The sequence below is a fragment of the Papaver somniferum genome, chromosome 4, assembly GCF_003573695.1.
Source record: "Papaver somniferum cultivar HN1 chromosome 4, ASM357369v1, whole genome shotgun sequence".
Classification (NCBI taxonomy): Eukaryota; Viridiplantae; Streptophyta; class Magnoliopsida; order Ranunculales; family Papaveraceae; genus Papaver; species Papaver somniferum.
In genome coordinates this window covers 52493232-52512503 of record NC_039361.1, presented here as the reverse complement: position 1 = coordinate 52512503, position 19272 = coordinate 52493232, and the positions used below count along the sequence as shown (strand labels likewise).

General features: G+C 38.0%; 2 protein-coding genes across 3 annotated transcripts; one reads left to right on the top strand and one right to left on the bottom strand.

Annotated features, from left to right (window-relative positions):
* Positions 1-251: 251 nt before the first annotated feature.
* Positions 252-4139, bottom strand: LOC113275484 (GDP-Man:Man(3)GlcNAc(2)-PP-Dol alpha-1,2-mannosyltransferase-like). 2 transcript variants are annotated; one of them, XM_026524989.1, is made up of 8 exons: positions 3873-4139; positions 3242-3555; positions 2484-2770; positions 1855-2041; positions 1645-1713; positions 1333-1526; positions 987-1096; positions 252-874 (listed from the first exon to the last, which is right to left on the bottom strand). In XM_026524989.1, exons 2-8 carry the CDS (start codon positions 3539-3541, stop codon positions 630-632), a joined length of 1392 nt encoding a protein of 463 aa, XP_026380774.1. In that variant the 5' UTR covers positions 3542-3555; positions 3873-4139; the 3' UTR covers positions 252-629. The 2 variants fall into 2 exon arrangements, with proteins under 2 accessions (XP_026380774.1, XP_026380775.1); XM_026524990.1 differs by having other exon boundaries at positions 532-874; positions 3242-3552.
* Positions 4140-12972: 8833 nt separating this feature from the next.
* Positions 12973-16782, top strand: LOC113275483 (probable auxin efflux carrier component 1b). The gene is made up of 6 exons (XM_026524988.1): positions 12973-14598; positions 14699-14993; positions 15076-15161; positions 15545-15702; positions 15988-16064; positions 16148-16782. The coding sequence occupies exons 1-6, from the start codon at positions 13233-13235 to the stop codon at positions 16212-16214; spliced, it is 2049 nt and encodes a 682-aa protein (XP_026380773.1). The 5' UTR covers positions 12973-13232; the 3' UTR covers positions 16215-16782.
* The last annotated feature ends 2490 nt before the right edge of the window (positions 16783-19272 follow it).

Below are 19272 nucleotides of genomic sequence, written 5' to 3'. Positions count from 1 at the left end.
TAAAACCCTAGTTGTTTGAATGTAATGGCTAAAGAAAATTCACTACACTACTACTGAAAATCTACTCTTCAATCTATTCTTTTCTCTAACTACTCTCATTTGGAAAGAAAAAAAAATGCTAACTACCAACAGCAATAATGTTTACCGCCATGAAGTTCATATTTCTGCGCTGCTGGGCAGCATATTTGAAGTCTCCCACATCATTTGATGCAACAATCATATCCACAAACTTTTGGCCTCCAAAACAGGTATAAAAAAGAATGATCTCTCATTATGTACAAATCTATAACCCAAAGATCGGCATACAGCAAATAAGCAGAAGCATTCCTAGAGGGGGTGAAAAAGAGTACATTGTTGTTCTAAACTAACCAGTATCCTGAACTTGTAACTTTTGCCAATTTCAAAACAAGACCGCCTAGATCAACGTCGAAATTGGCTTGTATATCTAGTTACTATCTTATAAAACAAAACTTCTAGATTGAAGATATCCTGTCAGCTTTAAATTGCTGAACACAAATTCTGAAGAATTGTGTTCCTATATAGCCATTTCTAATATTCGCTATAACTTTGAATAACCAGTGGTACTGTTTGTGCTCCTATTAGCTTAGACTGTCCAAAAGGATATCTATTCAGAGGGAAGAATGAGATAGAACTGGTGAAATTGCAGCCTTGAAGTCATCATAAAATCTTTCCTCTGAGAATCGCCTAGAACGTCTTCTGGCCGCGTCAGCCATCTCAAGCCTTTCGGCATCTGACATCTCTAGCAGCTGAAGAATCGCATCTGCATATTCTTCCAAATTCTGAGCAAGAAATCCCGTCCGTTGCCCTTGTTCTTCTAAAACGATGTCCATCTTTGGACCTGCTGAATTATGAGCTGCAGAAGTGCAGATCATATAAAAAACATGTGGTAAGTGAAACAATCACATAATTTGTCCATGAGGCAACATAAAAGATATGTGAATAAAAGATTCAAGAAAGATAACCACCAATAGGGATTGCACCGGCAGCCATGTACTCTACGATGCTTATGCCAAAATGCTCATCTACCATGGAGTGGATCCCTGCAATTGCACCTCCCAGAAGTCTCACTAAATCCCTGCTCATAGTGGAATCGTACCCGATGTAAAGCACATAAAACAAAATTGATCGGGCGACACATGGATATTATTTAGTAAAAATATGAATGTGAGAATTTGTTCTAAGCAGCTGCTAGAATGACCTAAGGAAGAAATCATCACTCTCACAACCAACCAAAATGAGCGATGTATGCATCTAGAAAATTAACTTCAAGGTTGACGAAAAGTAATAGGGGTGTGGTAATTGAGAATATACCTGTACAACAAATTCCTATAGAATTCAACATCCTTTTCCACATTCAATTCAATAGCTTTTTCTTTCAATTTCTGTAATCTCTGTTCATCCTCCTGATTTCTACAGCTGCCCACAAATTGGAGCTTGGGTCTAGGTGACCCTGGACCTAGCTTTTTTATAGCAACAGAAAATGCCTCCAGTTGAAGGGTATGGGCCTGTCATATATAAGGGAAAAATCAACAAATTCTGAACTTTACTCATTACCAAATCAGAGATCCTACAACTAAAATACCTCTTTCTAAATTTATATCTTGGTTGTATAGAGATGCCCACCTTCTCAGGACGAAATTGCGCAACAGATATGATTGTTGGTGTATTGATAGATCTTTCCAGTGAAAGTTCCTGTTTGAATAATGTCTCATAAGTCTCACTAATATTTGCACAAATTCAGCAGCATAACAAAGTTTGAAACTGCTCGAGATGAAATGGAGGCCAATGAAAGTCGGGCCAAATGAAGCTATGTTATCCAAACCGTTAAAACACCTGAAGGCCTTTAGTATCACAAGGGGGATAAATTCTCTTTGTATGTCTCGGAATGCCCCATAGTTTCACTATATGAGCTTGCGTCCATGAGGAGTTGACCACTGCTAGGTGAGCGCATGAACCGACAAACCCGTACATCCAGCTAAAGAGCGTATAGTAGATGACTTTGCAACGGGATAGCCAAATGCTGCCATAAGGTAGATAAATGTAAGGTGCTTGGTCACAATAGATTAGGAAAACACCAAGCATCAAGATAAACAATATGCATTTACCCGAATCATGATAAACGACTAACAATGATATCAGGTGAAACACTAAAATATATGCAGAGAGAGTATATCACCTAATCATGTGAATCATATAAAGCCTACAAGACATTAACTTGCACACGTCACAATCATACAAAAAATATTACTGACAATACACCAAATTTACAAAAGACACCATTTTATATCATGGAAAAAAATAAAATGATACTGCAGTAACGGGGGTGTATCTCGAACTGGAGCCTCCTGCTCCAAAGTTGGTTGGATCAAATCCAAGCAACCCTATAGGTCATTAATATACATTGGAATCACACAGATGTAAACATGCAACACAAGACATACAACTGTGCTTGAGAAGGATACCTCTTTGCAATCAGAGGGTCATTATTATACATTGGATCCCGTTGTCGGACTCTTGAAACCATATCTGAACTGATTGTAGGATAATGTGTGTAACATAGAACTTTGCACCCAAACACCCTCGCAAGTGGATAAGTAAAAGCATAACCACTAGTATCAATATAAACTAGGGGAGTATGTTTACACAGAGCTTCCCAACACAGATAAACTGAACCAAAGCTTTGCCCAACCATGGTGAAGCGTGGGTACGTTCCTTCCTCAATCCACTTTCTTTTATACAAATGAACCACCTATAATCAGGCAAAAGGATGCAGAGAGAACAACATCTATCAGAAGAGGAAAATGCAAGGAAAATCATTCTCCCTCCGTTTCTGCAGAAGTGTCACTATCACTTATTCATGTTAGCTTATTTTTAGGCTAAAATGAAAAAGTGATAACCACACTTTTGCAGAACACGGAGGTAGTATTTCATTTCAAATATCAAATCACAAAAATGTTACTCCTGCGTTTGTAAAATGATAGGTACGGTAGATAAGTATCGCGAAGCACCAAATTTCTTAGTCCTGGAAGCGGGTTGGAGGGTGTATGCTATGGCATGTAAGGAGGTGGGTGTTACTTCAAACTATTCAATTTGTAGGTGATTTGAAGATCTCATATATTACTTCAAGAAAGATATTGTAATTCAAAACACCCAGTTTCAGCAATAGGCCAGCAACAGCTACACAGAACCAATAAAACAAAAGTACAAAAAGAATCAACACCTGAGGTGGGTGAAGGAGCTTGACACCAAAACGATCTATTGCTCGAGTTAACAAGCTTTCAGGAGAAGCATCATGGTCACCAGTGTAAATAATGCAATCAAGATTACTGTTCACTTCTTGGAATGCTTTCACGGCACACCACAGTACCCTCTCTCCACCTCCACCATCATTAGTGTAAGGGTGGAAAAAACCGACAGATTTTTTCCTGTTAATCCTTCCTTTGATGATAGCTGACAAGAAATTCAAAAGGAGAGATGCAGTCGCACATATCAACGCCCAGAACAGAAACCGAATCCCCATCAATCCTCCTGCTGCTGCAAACAGCAGAACCAAAACTTCAAAACAGGTGGTCTAACACAAATGCACATATGCCTTGCTTGGTGCACATCAAATTCAATTTTTTGCATACTGCAAAATCTGCTCAGTACACTTGCAATTTGCAAATAGGAAAGCAACTTCACAATTCTATCAGAAGACATAGAATCTCTAGGTCTACTTTCTAAATAACCCATTGTTGTTAACTGGACAATTCATGTCTTAATGTTACTCGTTAACTAATGTGAACAGATCTAGGTTAGAACGGTGAATGGGTTCACTAGAAAAAATGTACGAAAATAAATAAAACAAATACCTTCCTTTTACGGTGGAGAAGACATAAACGAGGAACCCTAAACACGCCTGGATTTCTGTGCCAAAACAATGAAAATTATCCTGGATTCCTCTCAACTGTGATTACTCTGGCCTACGACTTGATTCGAATATCAAGTAGTGAAATCTGTTGAAAACTTGAAATTATCAGTTGCTACGTCTTTTATTTCTTTCTTTTTTTCAGAAGTTGTTATTTATTTTTTTTTTTGAAGCATGCTTTTGGTGAAAGATTTCAGGTGTGTGGAGTCGTTTTAACTGGGCAGAGAATTTTGCTGTTACTAGAATTTCAAGTGTATGCTCTGATCTTGTTGGGGTGTTCAATTTTAGGCCCAACATAGAAAATGCCACTTTGTCCGCGTACGCGTAGTTTTCTTTTAAGAAAAGGAATTGAACCATAATTTTGGGCATACCAAAATCTTTCAAGGCATACTGAATGAAGACAAAAAAGGTTGTTGAATAGCAAAATCAGATAACCCCTTAACCCAAATTTTTTTAATGGCAAATCTGCCCTTTACGTATTAGTGTTAATAATCTTGATTAGTGATTAAATATTTTGTTTAGAGATTAAGATAATTTTCAGAATTATAAGAGTTGTTTAGATGAAAAATATGAGGAAAAAAAAATCAAAGTTTTGGTTTGGTTAAGAAGGAGAGAAAGAGAAGGAGAAAGTGAGAAAATTATAATTCTTGATTCAATGGAGGATGAGGAGGGTCATATATCATCTAAAAAACCTAGGAAAATACACATCAACTACACCAATGATTCCCAAATGGCTGATTTCTTAGATTATGAATCATGGTTCGGCGAAACAGGTTGAGATTCGGCTCACATCTATGAGCCGAATCTACCAATTGATGAACGGTTCGGCTTACTGAATCTGTTTACTGCATGCGCCGAACCTATAATTTCCAATTCCCACCATTTTGCTAGACACTAGTTCGGCTTATATGAAAGTTTCATAGTAAGCCGAACAACATCCTGAATAGCCCGGAATAAAATCATTACTAATTCGGCTTACATATCCAAATTCGTATGTGCCGAACATAATTTTTTAATTTCTGGGTTGAAATATTGTTACTGGTTCGGCACATATGGAGAATATCGTATCAGCCGAAACCTCTTATGTTCAAGGTTCGGCACATAATATGATTATCGTCTGAGTCGAACATGAATTTATTAATTTTTGGGTTAAAATATTGTTCGCGGTTCGGCACATATTGAGGATATCGTATAAGCTGAAACCTGTAAATGTTCATAGTTCGGCACATAATGTGATTATCGAATGCGCCGAACCTGAAGGACAAATGGTTCGGCGTGTAACTAACATTAGAGGATAAGCCGAACTCTGTAAATTCGACACATAACTGTTAAGCTATTCATTAAAACATGAAATTGACGGTGTCCATAACCCAATCCCAGCACCATTAAAAACAAAGTTCAGCACCTTAAAGCAAAGGTGTTTGCAACACCATAAAAGTGTACTTAAAACTTAAGAAAAAGTGTACCATAAAAGTGTACATAAAAGGGCATTTAACCACGACCCCTCTTCTTAGTTCCACGACCACCTCTTCTTCCATCTTGGTCTTCATCTTCCGTCGCATCATTACCGGGTTGGACGGTAGCACCAACTTGGCTTGTACCTTCACCAACTTGTCGAGACCTCTTAGTGGTAGGCCTTTGTTCGGGTTCCTCGGGTCCTTGTCCTTTTTTGATGATTGCATCCCACTTGTCGATGAGGTATTTTTGTTCTTCCACGGTCATTGTTGTTTTGCAACCAAGTTTGTCCTTCATTTTCTTCAACATCTCCCTACCCGCGGCAACCTATTTTTCATTTGAGAACAACTTATAACCATGAGGTTGAAGACATTTTTACCATAACTAATATATGAAAACAGTATAAAGTGAAGTCATTCTTACCATAACCTTGAAAGCCTTGACTACATCTTCGGAAGTAGACTTGTTGGTGATCTTGATTGGCCTCGCCTTCCCCTTATCAGATATCTTTTGCCTTTTCTTATTGATAATGAAGGGATGAGAAATTTGGTTGTACCAATCCATATAGCCCGGATCCTCTTCACATGGATCATCAAGTAAAGGTGTTAACTTGGACGCATCTAACGTGTGATTGTCTAAATTATTCCAAAACTCAACGGTGGGATCAGGATCATACTTTGGTTCCCAAGATGAAGTGGTGCTTTTAGTTCCCTTACCACTCTTTGGTAACAACCTGAATTTCTCGTCAAACAAAGGAACCTTTTGGACACATCCTAATTGACGGAGTACTCGCCTAGGATCGTATATAACATAACCACCGGGATACCACAATGGCCCATGATACATACCTACCGGCATATCCTCATCTTCAACAACTTCATCTTCTTCATCTTCATTCTCATATGGTTGAAAAGCGACATCATCAACACCAAGACAGTCTAACGTCTCTCTCAAACTTTCCACCAACTTCTTTTTGTTCCTTTTCTTGGAGTCCTCGTACGCGTACCGTGCTGCAGTTGGCTAAGTATCAACATAATCGACATCTTTCTCAAATACTTTGGCCAAGTTCAAAATTGGGAAATGGTCATATATCCACACCTGCATCCAAAGAACCACATTAAAAAATCAAAGGAATTTAATTGATAGAAACAAGTTTTACTTGGAAACATCAAAGTAAGACTAAAGTTTGCAAACTCAGAGAACTGTTCGGCTTATATGGATCAAGTATTATAAGCCGAACCAAGTAAGAAAAAACTTCGGCTTAAAAGGTTTTATGGTTATAAGCCGAACCATACTCTGAACTCTCAAAAGTTACCTGGAGCAAAGTGAAGTTCCCTCCGATGTTTGTACTTGTCAACCTAGACGCGGTGGCAAGTTGGTCCAGCAGGTAAGCGAGCGTAGCCGTTCCCCAAGCAAACTTGTTACAAGTTTCAAGATTCTTTACCAATTGGAGATAATTAGCATTTACCTTGTTTCCGGTAGTGTCGGGAAAGATGTCTCTACCAAGAGTATAAAGCAAGTAGGCAGTTCCGGTTTGCTTCACTTTGACGGGATCCATTATCAACAAACCTTGTGTGACTCTTTCGTTTGTGTTCTCAAACTCCCTTTTCAAGCTAGTCAACTTGATCTTCTTATTCTTCTTATTTCTGCCACCTGGTATGAAAACGGTATCGACATCTTTAACTGATCGACAAAACTCCAACTCAGTTTTCATTGAAACCCAACCAAGGCATTCCAGGTACAAATTGTATAGCTCATCCCAACTCATGTCATAAAAACCAGCATCCACACTTACACCCCTTGCTTTAAGACCTTTAATCTTACTAGCCTCATCAGGAGTGATTGACATCTCTCCAAAAGGTAATTGAAATGTGTAAGTTTCTGGACAAAAGCGCTCGGTAAATGCAGAGGCCGACACACTATCATATTCCTTATGTCCATAATTGATAGCAGGCCATAAAGCACTGGCTTGTACGTAAGCAATCACCTCAGGAACCTCTTCATCAAGACTCCATTCCGCTGCCCTCTGGTGTCTCAATACTCGGACTGCACGGTTGTGATCATGAGTCTCATAAATTTTCTTCGCCCAAGAATCGGCATAACTAATCAACACATTTCCTCCATCTTCCGGAAGAACATGAGGCAAACCATCTGATCGAGGTGTAATTACGTCATCTTCATCAAGAATGTGTAAACCAGTGATCCGTCGATCATCATCGTTCTTCTCTTTCTCTGGTTCTGCCACCTTCTTACCTTTCTTGTCTTTCTTGGGTTTTCCTTGGGGTTGTGTTTCTTGATGAACTTCTTGATTATCATCAACTTCTTCATCTTCAGCTATTCCTTCTTCTTGTCTTTCAATTCTTACTTGTTCAGCTTCTTCTTATAAAATTCCTCCTCTAGCTCCCGCTCCCAATTTTTTCTTACCTCCTCCTCTAGGATCGGGAGTTTTAGAAGTAGAAGGTGTTACCTCCATCTTCTTCCTCTTTGTAGCTGCATTGGTCCTGACACAAGTATGAAAGTTATAAGACTAATTCGAACAACAAAGAGATTTGGAAAGCCAAAAACTTGTAAGAAAATAAGAAGGCTCGGCTTACCCGAAAAAACACATATGAGCCGAATCATGTCTTGAAATTTTTATTAGCTTACACATAGAGTGGATCGGCTCATACCACAAAACAATTATAAGCCGATCCCATATATTCGGCTCACAACCGATACCGTCGAATAAGCCGAATCTATGATTATGAACTCAAACATGTATTCGGCGCAACATGATATAATATAAATAAGTCGATCCTACACACTTGTAAAATTTATGAAATTTTAACAATAATATTCGGCGCAAAACTAATACTATCGAATAAGCCGAATCTAGACTTATGAATCGAAACCTTTATTCGGCGCAAAACTAATACAACCATACAAGCCGATCCTAAGCACATGCAAAAATTCTGAAATTCAAACAAAAATTATTCGGCACAAAACTAATACTACCATACAAGCCGATCCTACGCACATGCAAAATTATTATCTGATCCTATATATTCGGCTCACAACCGATACCGTCGAATAAGACGAATCTATGATTATGAACTCAAACATGTATTCGGTGCAACATGATATCATATAAATAAGCCGATCCTACACACTAGTAAAATTTATGAAATTTTAACAATGATATTCGGCGCAACCCTAATACTATCGAATAAGCCGAATCTAGACTTATGAATTCAAACATTTATTCGGCACAAAACTAGTACTACAATACAAGCCGATCCCACGCACATGCAAAATTTCTGAAATTCACAAAACATATTCGGCACAAAACTAACACCATCGAATAAGCCGATCCTAAATATAAGTCTCTGTGTCACCAAGTTCGGATCAAAACGGATTTCAGATATACGCCGAGCCGTTCATATGCACTTTCAGGGTTCAGTTTCAAGAACAGCTCGGCGCACATCTAAGATATGTTTTGCGCTGAACCATACCCTGTAACCGCCGCAGAAACATGATTTTGACGAATTAAATCAGTCAAACCAATCAAAAACATCAAATACGAGATGGGTTTGTAAAACTAACCTTCTTATTCTCATTTGTGGAGTTGGATCTTCTTCAATCTCTTCTTCCGGTTGATTTTGTGGTTGATTTTGAGTTTCTTCTTCACTCTCTAAATCTTCTTCTTCTTCTTCAATGGGTTGTTCAATCGCTCGATTAGAACGAGATACTGGCTTATGGCGAACCATTATATAGATGAGTTTAATTGTCGACTAAATTTTCACGAATCGACGATTAAATTTCCGTGATGATACGATGAAAAAAAAGGAAGAAGAAGGGTTCGGCTGTTGTGGAGGAGGAAGAAGAAGGGGTTAGGGATATGAAACTGATTTTGGTTTATTGATTATAGGTTTTTGTATTAGGGATAGGGATAGATTAGTAGTAATTTAGAGAATTTAAGGGAATATAGGTAATTGAACCACCCCATAGGGTACCCCTTATAAGGTCACCCAAGTTAGGACTAGTCCTTTGTATGCCTTGAAAGTTTTAGGCATGCCCAAAATTAGTGTTCAAGGAATTACCCTTTTACCGTTTCTTATTTTAAAGCAAAGTTTCTATACTTTTGATTTCTAAGAGGTTTCTAATATTTGGACGTGCTGCGTCTATAAATATCAGCAGTTTGGTCCGTAGTAATCTCACTTATATTGATTTGGATCTCTCATTTTTAAACTTCATCGTCGTCATGAATATGTACGAGAATCGCAGAGCTGTTTCTCCCACTGTTACTACGATGGAAATGATCAAACAGATTCGAGGATCTGAGGAACAAGTTCGAACTTCGTCTACATCTTTTGAATTCCATTGCAAAACCTTCGAAGAATCTAACAAAACCTTTGAGTTTGAGGAGTCCTGGCTATCAGTTTTAGGAGTCTTGGCCATCTGTCTCTTGGCATAATTCTTGTTGGATATGGAGTTTGGCTCGTTATTCTCAAATTAGGACTCTTTAAAATCTTTCTCTTAGTAACATGTCTTTGTATTCAGCATCAAATTCTTTACCGATCAAAAAAAAACAACATGTCTTTGTATTATATTGAGGTTTGTTCCTCCAAAAAGGACCAAATTCAAGGAAGAAAATTTGACTGATTCAAAGTTAGCACGCTTGCTCATCTTTTTCGTTTTAGGACTCATGTCCTTTTACCTCCTATTCTACCTCCTGTTAGGACTCTTGGCTGCATTTTTCCTAATAAATTGTCTGAAGATATTATTAAGGTGTTAGGTGGGTGATGCCATCTTTGTGAATATATATGGGGATTATGCAAGGATTTGTGGTGGCATGTCTAATGGAAGGTAGGAAGACAGGTGGCAGCATATGGGTTACCCTTATAATGGTATTGGTATTGGTGATGTTTTTATTTTACTTGTTGATATTGGTATTTGTTGTGAGATTTATTAGTTTAAAAACTATCTCTTTTCATATATGTTGTTGTTAAATTGGAGTTATTCAGCTTTTGATTAATTAAAAACATTGGTTTTTCTGGAAATTATCTTAAAATTATTATGTGTTTTAATTTTAATAATTACAGTACTGCCTAAATCAAGGAATGAGAAAACTACGCAAGCTTATGGTTCCAAAAATCAATCCACAAGAAGTTTGGTATTGCCGATTCTTTGTCCTACTTGTGGCACAAGTGCATCTGCTAACACATTTGATGTCATCATGTGAAAGTATCAGTAATTGGCATGCTCGATATAGGTAATGTAGCTGACTGACAGTTGCCAATAATGTCTCCGGCTTACCAGTCCAATGATTTTGTGTCATCGGCACTTCGCGCTTCTTGTCTAAACATCCTTCCCTTAACTGGGATCCAAGGTGATACTTCTAAAGACCTCTAATAGTGTACCGGATATCCTTGCGAAAAACTCAAGGAATAAGATGAAGTCTGGAATGACAACCCACCAGAACTTTTAGCTGGAAGTTTGGAAAAGGATATAACTTCTGTAACAACATAGTTTTCAACAAAGTTTTTTATTTCTTAAAAAAAAAGGATTCCAACATGCTTAACTTTCTTCTTGCGCGTTGCTTCTACCACCCCAAACCACGATGAAAATGATAACAATGAAATCTCCTCACCGTACTGTGCTATTATGGTGACCCTATCTCACCCTTACCATGGAGGTTTCACTAGTGCATTAACGCAAGCAGAACAAGAAGCAGAGAAGATACATGGAATAAAGATAGCAAGAAAAGCTCTTCGGGTTACACATTTGTTGTTTGCAGATGATTGATTATTATTCACAAAAGATGATATACACAATGTCAACAATCTTCTTCAAGTAATTAACTCCTTCAGCAAAATGTCAGGGCAGCAAATAAACTTCCAGAAGTCAGCTATGTTTTTTTTGTAAACAAGTTCATCCTAGAAACTGCAGACTTCTTCTGAGACGTTTGAAAATGAAAAAAAAAAAAATTTGGAATAGAAATATATGGGTATCCCACTCTTTTTGAACAAAATATGAAATGACTTTTCGTGGTTGGTAGACAATATGAGATCAAGACTAACTAGGTGGAAAGGTAAATATATCAATCAAGCGGGAATAGCTGTGCTTGTAAAATGTGTCCTTAATGTCATGCACCCCATCATATGGGAATATTCAAGACACTGGATTCCACTATTAAAGAAATGAACAATAGACAAAGAAAATTATTGTGGAATAAGTGTGATAGTAAAGGATTATATTTGACAACTTGTCTGAGTGTGTGCATACACAAGCTTGAAGGTGAAATGGGGTTCAGGGATCTGAAATGCTTTAACCAAGAGCAGTGCGGCGTCTTCTGCATAATGAAAAACAACTTTTGGCAAAAGCTTTAAAGGAAAGATATTTTCCTAGCACATCTGGTCTTTAAATTTAGCTTCTGGATTATAGGAGATGGCAAGAATATATCTACATGGAGTGATAACTGGACACAATGGAGGAAGACGCCTCCAGTACCATCTGTTGGGTTGTATGAAGCAGAACAATATAGTCAAGTGAGTGATCTGATTGATCAAGATACTAAAGCAAAAGTGGGAGTTCTCCATAGTTTATTCAAGTAAGAAGATGTAAAAAAGATTCTGGAAATGAGAGTACCGTATAATACAAAAGATAGATTGATTTGGACTCTGACGCGTAATGAAGTGTTTACTGTCAAGTCTGCTTATAACAAGCTTGTGGAGATGAAGAACAACAATGCAACAGCTGATGCAGATACGGTCAAGTTCTAGAAAAAGCTTTGGGATATTCCTACATTACCTAGAGTACAACATTATACATGGAAACACATTACAAATATTGTCTCATCAAACGAGGAAATGGCTAGAGTAATAAACTATTCCTGTGAATAATGCAAGATGTGTAATTAGGGAATTGAAACTACCATACTTATACTGTGGGAGTGTCCTTTCTCCAGAGCAGTATGGACATCTCGACCAGGTGCAAGAAGAAGTATGTTGAATTCAGACACACATGTACAAGAATGGATCAAAAGATGGTTAAGTTAAGTAATGACTTTTGCAAACTCGAAGATGACTGGATTATCAAGATGACAAAAATAACCTGAGAAATTTGGAACACACGTTGTAGATGTGGTTTTGAGGATATTAAACCGAATCCGGTGGAGGTTATGAGGCTAATTGTATACTTAACAACTTCACAGGGAAGAAAATGGCGTCGAAACACCAACCCGGTGTTACTATTACTAATATACTCCCTCCCTCCGGTGTTACTATTACTAATATACTATCAGGCTAATTGATAGTAACACCAACCCGGTGTTCCTATCATAGACTTTGGAGATCGTAGCCAATTAAAATGTGCCACATATGCTTGGGTATAAGGTGGTTCACAATTTTGGGGTGTAGGTAGTGATTTCGATCCATGGATCCGTCGTCACTGGTCAGTCGTCCATATATTTTAGTGTACCCCAGATAAAACCTTAACCATAGTACGCGGTTCCATTCTAGGCCCTACTTAAAACTCATCTCTACCCTTCCCTATCTCCTCATCCAGTCATCCTCATCAGTCCTTTAAATCCTTAGTCTCACACACCACTCTCTTATTTAAATTCATCTAAAGTTACATCACTCTGTAAAACCCATCTCTCTTTCTCTCACAAAGATCTCTTCTCTAGGCTCTAACCATCTGATCATCAGCAGTAGCTCTAGTTGAGAGCAGTACCTGAACCAGAAATCTTCAGAAAAAGACATACAAAAATCTAGTTATCAAACGGTAAATCTGATTCCCATTTTACCCTCCTCGTCATCTTCACTACTGCTCCCACGAATTCTGCCTGCATTTCATACAAAAAAGAAAGATGATTTCATGGAAAGATCTGTACACGGTTTTAACAGCCGTGGTTCCATTATACGTAGCTATGATATTAGCTTATGGTTCAGTACGGTGGTGGAAGATTTTTACACCAGATCAATGTTCAGGAATAAACCGTTTCGTAGCAGTATTTGCGGTTCCTCTTCTTTCATTCCATTTCATTTCATCAAACAATCCTTACGAAATGAACTTCCGATTTGTTGCTGCTGATACGTTACAGAAGATTATTATGCTTGTGGTTCTTGGAATTTGGACAAAATTCACAAAGAATGGTAGTCTTGAATGGATGATTACAATATTTTCATTGAGTACACTGCCGAATACTCTAGTAATGGGAATTCCTTTGTTAATCGCTATGTATGGTGATTTCTCTGGTAGTCTAATGGTTCAAGTTGTTGTTCTACAGTGTATAATTTGGTATACGCTTCTACTCTTCTTATTCGAATACCGTGGTGCCAAAATGTTGATTATGGAACAATTCCCTGAAACTGCAGCATCAATTGTATCCTTTAAAATCGATTCCGATGTTGTTTCGCTCGACGGTCGTGGATTTTTAGAAACTGATGCAGAGATTGGCGATGATGGAAAGCTTCATGTTACTGTAAGAAAATCAAATGCTTCAAGAAGATCATTAATGACACCAAGACCTTCAAATTTAACTGGCGCTGAAATCTATAGTTTAAGTTCTTCGAGAAATCAAACACCGCGAGGATCCAATTTTAACAATTCTGATTTCTATTCTATGATGGGTTGTCAAGGATTTCCTGCTAGACAATCAAATTTTAATCAGAATGATTTGTTTGCTGCTCAATCTTCATCAAGAGGTCCAACTCCAAGACCATCAAATTTTGAAGAACAATATGCTAACGGTGTTAGTTCATCAAGGTACGGTGGTCATTATCCAGCACCTGTTCCTGTCGCGCCAGCATCTAATTCTTATCCGACACCTAATCCAGAGATTTCTTGTATTACTACTACCGCCGCTAAAAATCACGTTACGAATACGAATAAGAACCAAAATCAAGAAAAACAAAATCAAATGCAGCAAATTACTACTGCTGCTGCTCCTGCTTCTGCTGCGATACCAGCAGCAGCAGCTACAGAGGGGCAAAAATCTCAGACACATCAGAGTAGTAATAATGTTGCGAGTAAAACAGGAAATCATCATGATGCGAAAGAACTTCACATGTTTGTATGGAGTTCAAGTGCTTCGCCGGTATCTGAAGTCGGTGGGTTACATGTGTTCGGCGGTACTGATTTCGGTGCATCAGATCAGTCTGGACGGTCTGATAATGGCGCCAAAGAAATCCGGATGTTAGTTCCTGATCATCCTCAAAATGGGCCGAAAAAAGGTATTTTAATTTTATTTTATTACCTTAATTTTAACAAAAAGAAGAACAAAATCAATTAAAAAATTATCAATTTTATTGACTAATTGTTTTTATTTTGAAGGGCATACGGGAAATGAGGAATTTGGAGGGGACGAATTTACTTTTGTAGGGGACGAAGAAGACAGGGAAAAAGAAGGATTAGGAGGTCATTTAACAAAATTAGGCTCAAGTTCAACGGCTGAATTACATCCGAAAGCCGGCGGGGGAGGAATGTCAGAATCCGGTGGTTTAAAGCAGATGCCTCCGGCAAGTGTTATGTCTCGTCTCATCTTAATCATGGTTTGGCGTAAACTTATTCGCAATCCCAACACTTATTCTAGTCTTATCGGTCTCATCTGGTCCCTTGTCGCTTACAGGTAAAATTTTGCTCGTTCATTAGAATACACGTAAATTTTGCTCGCCTCAATTTTAATCGAATTTTTTATGGGAATTTTTCAGGTGGCATGTGGCAATGCCCAAATTAATCGAGAAATCTATTTCAATATTATCTGATGCCGGTTTAGGAATGGCTATGTTCAGTTTAGGTGAGTGTAATTAACACTTAAACAGTATTATTCATTCATATTGTTTTCTCCGTCAAGTTTTAGTCATTTTCATTGGACCTCCAGACTAATAAAGGAATTTGGTTTTTTCCCCAATTTTTCCCGTTTCAAGCAGACATTTTTTTCTTAATAAGTCAAAAATCTCAACTTCTGAAGGCTATTACTGGAATCCAATTTTATTTTCCTCTGACTGAAAATAAATTTGAACTTGACCACCACCCGACATAATGGACCATTTCGAATAGTTAGATGGTGGTCCAATTGGAAATAAAACAACCCAGTCGGTGATTAAAGCACACCGAACTTTTATGTGGGCACCCCTTAACATAAGTCGTCTGACTTTTCCTTCTTTTTCTCCTATGTAGGTCTTTTTATGGCTTTGCAACCGAAGATTATTGCTTGTGGGAACTCGGTAGCAACATTTGCAATGGCTGTTAGATTCTTAACTGGTCCAGCAGTAATGGCAGCAGCTTCCATTGCCGTCGGATTACGCGGTGTTCTTCTTCACGTGGCGATCGTACAGGTAACCGATCTTTTTTCCAATTATTTTTTTTATTGACCCACTAGTTATTTTAGGTTAATAAAACCCTACCATGTGAATGGTGGGGACTTAACTGTCAATAACGTACAAACAACCCATCTTCATCGTCTAAGACTCTGATCCCCAACCCATTCACGTGGTGGGGTTTGTTTGACGCATGTTGCATGCTGGTCAACTGAATTGGACTTCTGATAGATTTTTTTGACAAAAACATTAAAATTGTCTTCGTTTTAACCAACTTATGTTGTTTTGTTTTCATATGCACAGGCTGCACTTCCTCAAGGGATTGTTCCATTTGTGTTTGCAAAAGAATACAACGTTCATCCACAAATTCTTAGTACTGGGTGAGTTACCATTAATGAGTCTTGCATTCATTTTGAAATTCACTTGAAATTATAAGTTCTGATTTTGGTTTTTGGAATTGCAGGGTTATTTTTGGTATGCTAATAGCATTGCCCATTACATTGGTGTACTACATAATTCTTGGATTATGAAAATTAGAGAAAGGAACAAGACTAAACACAAGTGTGACATATAGTTGCAATGGAGGAGGACTCGATTTTGCGTCCATCCCGGCCGGCTTAGCTTTTCGATTTCATAGAAGAATTCAATGCTTTTTGGAAGCATCGAAGATTTGATTGTAATACGCAAATTGATCAAAAAGAAGCCCATGAATTTTGTTGAAGCGATCAAAGTGGGAATATAGAGAAACTCTCTCTTTCTCCCTTTATTAAGAAGCAAAGTAGAGTAGAAAATGGGAAGAAAAAGAAGAGGTCAAGGTGTAAAGTTTTTGAGCAGCTAGAGTTTATCTAGAATCTAGCTACACCACTCACAAATGTGGAAGATTTCGGATTTTGCCCATTTCAAATATTCCGGAGGAAGAAAAGACTTCTCTTTTTCCCATTGAATTTTTTTTTTCTTGTATTTGATTTTTCGGTTTTTTTCTATATGCCTGGCTAAAGGAGGAAATTTTAGCTAAGACATCATCAACACAAGATCACCACCAGCTTACTTTGTTATTAATACATAAATTTATTTATCATTAGAGAATATTTCTTTTAATTTTTGCATGATTTTGATATCTCCCTTAGATATCATCTGCTTCGATACATCTATTGGACGTGTACACATGCTCTACCATAGCAGTGGCACAACAACAACCAGAGCAAGCCGTCAGTAACCACCAGAACAAGTCTCCAGGAAGGTCCGAATCATATGCAGTCATAGTTTGTTGTATTTAGTTGAAACTTCCCTGTATATTCGTGATAAGTTGAGCTATTCTCTGTATTTTGTATCCATATATATATCTAATGAAAAGAAAGAGTCGACACAGTTGTGAGACAATTCCACATAGAAACCGTGTAGTTTTAGATGGTATCCTTGTAGATCCTAGGAACCCTAATCTCCAGACTTCCGCTTCACCTCTGTCATCCTTTTTTTTTTCTCATCATGACTGAATCTGATCAATCATCTCCTAATTCTCCAGTTCACACCTCTTCAGGGAACCCTACCCAACCCAATGAAACCCATATCAATCATTCAGGGAATCCAAAACCTCTAGACCCTTATATAATCCATCCTAGTGACAACCCTGCGACAGTGATGTCTTCTCCACTTCTGCAAGGGGATAATTATGGTTCATGGGTCAGAGGAATCACAAAATCTCTGAATGCTAAGGGAAAACTTGGTTTTGTTGATGGCTCTCCCCCTACTCCAACAGATGCATTGCAGTTCCAATGCTGGAAGAGATGTGACGATCTTGTAGGCAGTTGGCTTCTCAACTCATGCCAACCAGACATCAGGGCTAGCTTTTTATCCAGAGAAATGCAAACATGGTTTCATGACCATGGTATTCATCATCAACGGAGTTGTGTTTCCACTCCTCAACAGAATGGTGTTGTTGAACGTAAACATCGTCATCTTCTTAGCGTGGCTCGTGCTCTTCGTTTTCAATCACATTTTCCAATCACTTACTGGGGAGAATGTTTACTCACGACATGTTATCTCATTAATAAAATGCCTACTCCTGTTTTGCAACATAAAACTCCACATGAAGTTCTCCTTGGTATTGTTCCTAATTACCGTCATTTACGCGTTTTTGGTTGTTTGTGTTATGCTCGAAACACAAAAATAACTTCTAAATTTGATTCACGAGCTAAGCCTGGTGTATTTTTGGGATATCCCTATAATCACAAAGGTTACATTATTTTGGATCTTCTCACAAAGACAACTTTTGTGTCCAGAGATGTTGTTTTTCATGAGCATTTGTTTCCCTTCAAAGATGCTCAATTGACATCTGACAATGTAATTTCACCTTCTATAGATTCTGATGATGTTTTCTATGAGGAATTCATACCTGTTGTTCCATCAAATCATGTGACAGATACATCTTCTCCTAGTCTTTCACCTTTTTTGCAAGAAGATGATTCTAATTCGTCCACACACACTTCGAATGATTCTTCTTCTCCTGTGAATGACTCTCATTCTACATTCAGTTCTCCGGGCGTTCTACCTGACACAGTTGTTTCTCCTAATCCTATTTCTGCCATCGAGAATATTTTACGCAGATCCATCAGAGAACATCATCGTCCTTCTCACTTGAAAGATTACATTTACTCTGTTAACAAAGGTTCTTCCAACTCTCTCTATCCTCTTACCAATTATATTTCTTTTGATAAATTCACTCCGCAACATCGTGCTTTTCTCTCTTCGGTCATTGCTAATGATGAACCACGATCCTTTACGGAGGCCATTAAATCTCCAGCGTGGCGTGATGCCATAATTAAAGAACATACTGCTCTCCAAGATAATGGTACTTTTACTATGACTACTCTTCCCCCTGGAAAATCTGCCATTGGCTGTAAATGGGTATTCAAGCTTAAATATAAACCAAATGGTGACATTGAACGTCATAAAGCCCGGCTGGTTTCCAAAGGATACACACAACAAGAAGGTATTGACTATCATGATACTTTTGCTCCTGTTGCTAAATTAGTCACTGTTCGTGTTTTATTGTCTATTGCTACCATTTTTAATTGGCCTCTTCATCAACTTGATGTCAATAATGCGTTTTTACAAGGCGATCTCCATGAAGAAATCTACATGAAACTTCCTCCTGGTTTTCAGAAAAAGGGAGATACTCGTGTTTATAAACTCAATAAATCTCTGTATGGTCTTAAGCAGGCATCTCGTCAATGGTTTGCTAAATTTTATACTGCCTTACTTGAGGAAGGTTTTCAACAGTCTCGTGCTGATTACTCTCTTTTTCTTTTTCACAAAGGTGCAGTCTCTATTTATGTTTTGGTTTATGTCGACGATATCATCATTACAGGTAACAATGACTTGGCTATTCACGAACTCAAACATAAACTAGAAGCCAAATTCTCGCTCAAAAATATTGGGCGTTTGCAATATTTTCTGGGAATTGAAGTTTCTCGTTCTCCAAAAGGTATTTTCCTTGGACAACGTAAATATATTCTCGACATTGTCCAAGATGCAGGTTTTTGGGCGCTAAACCTGCTGCTTCTCCTATGGAGCAACACCTTAAATTAT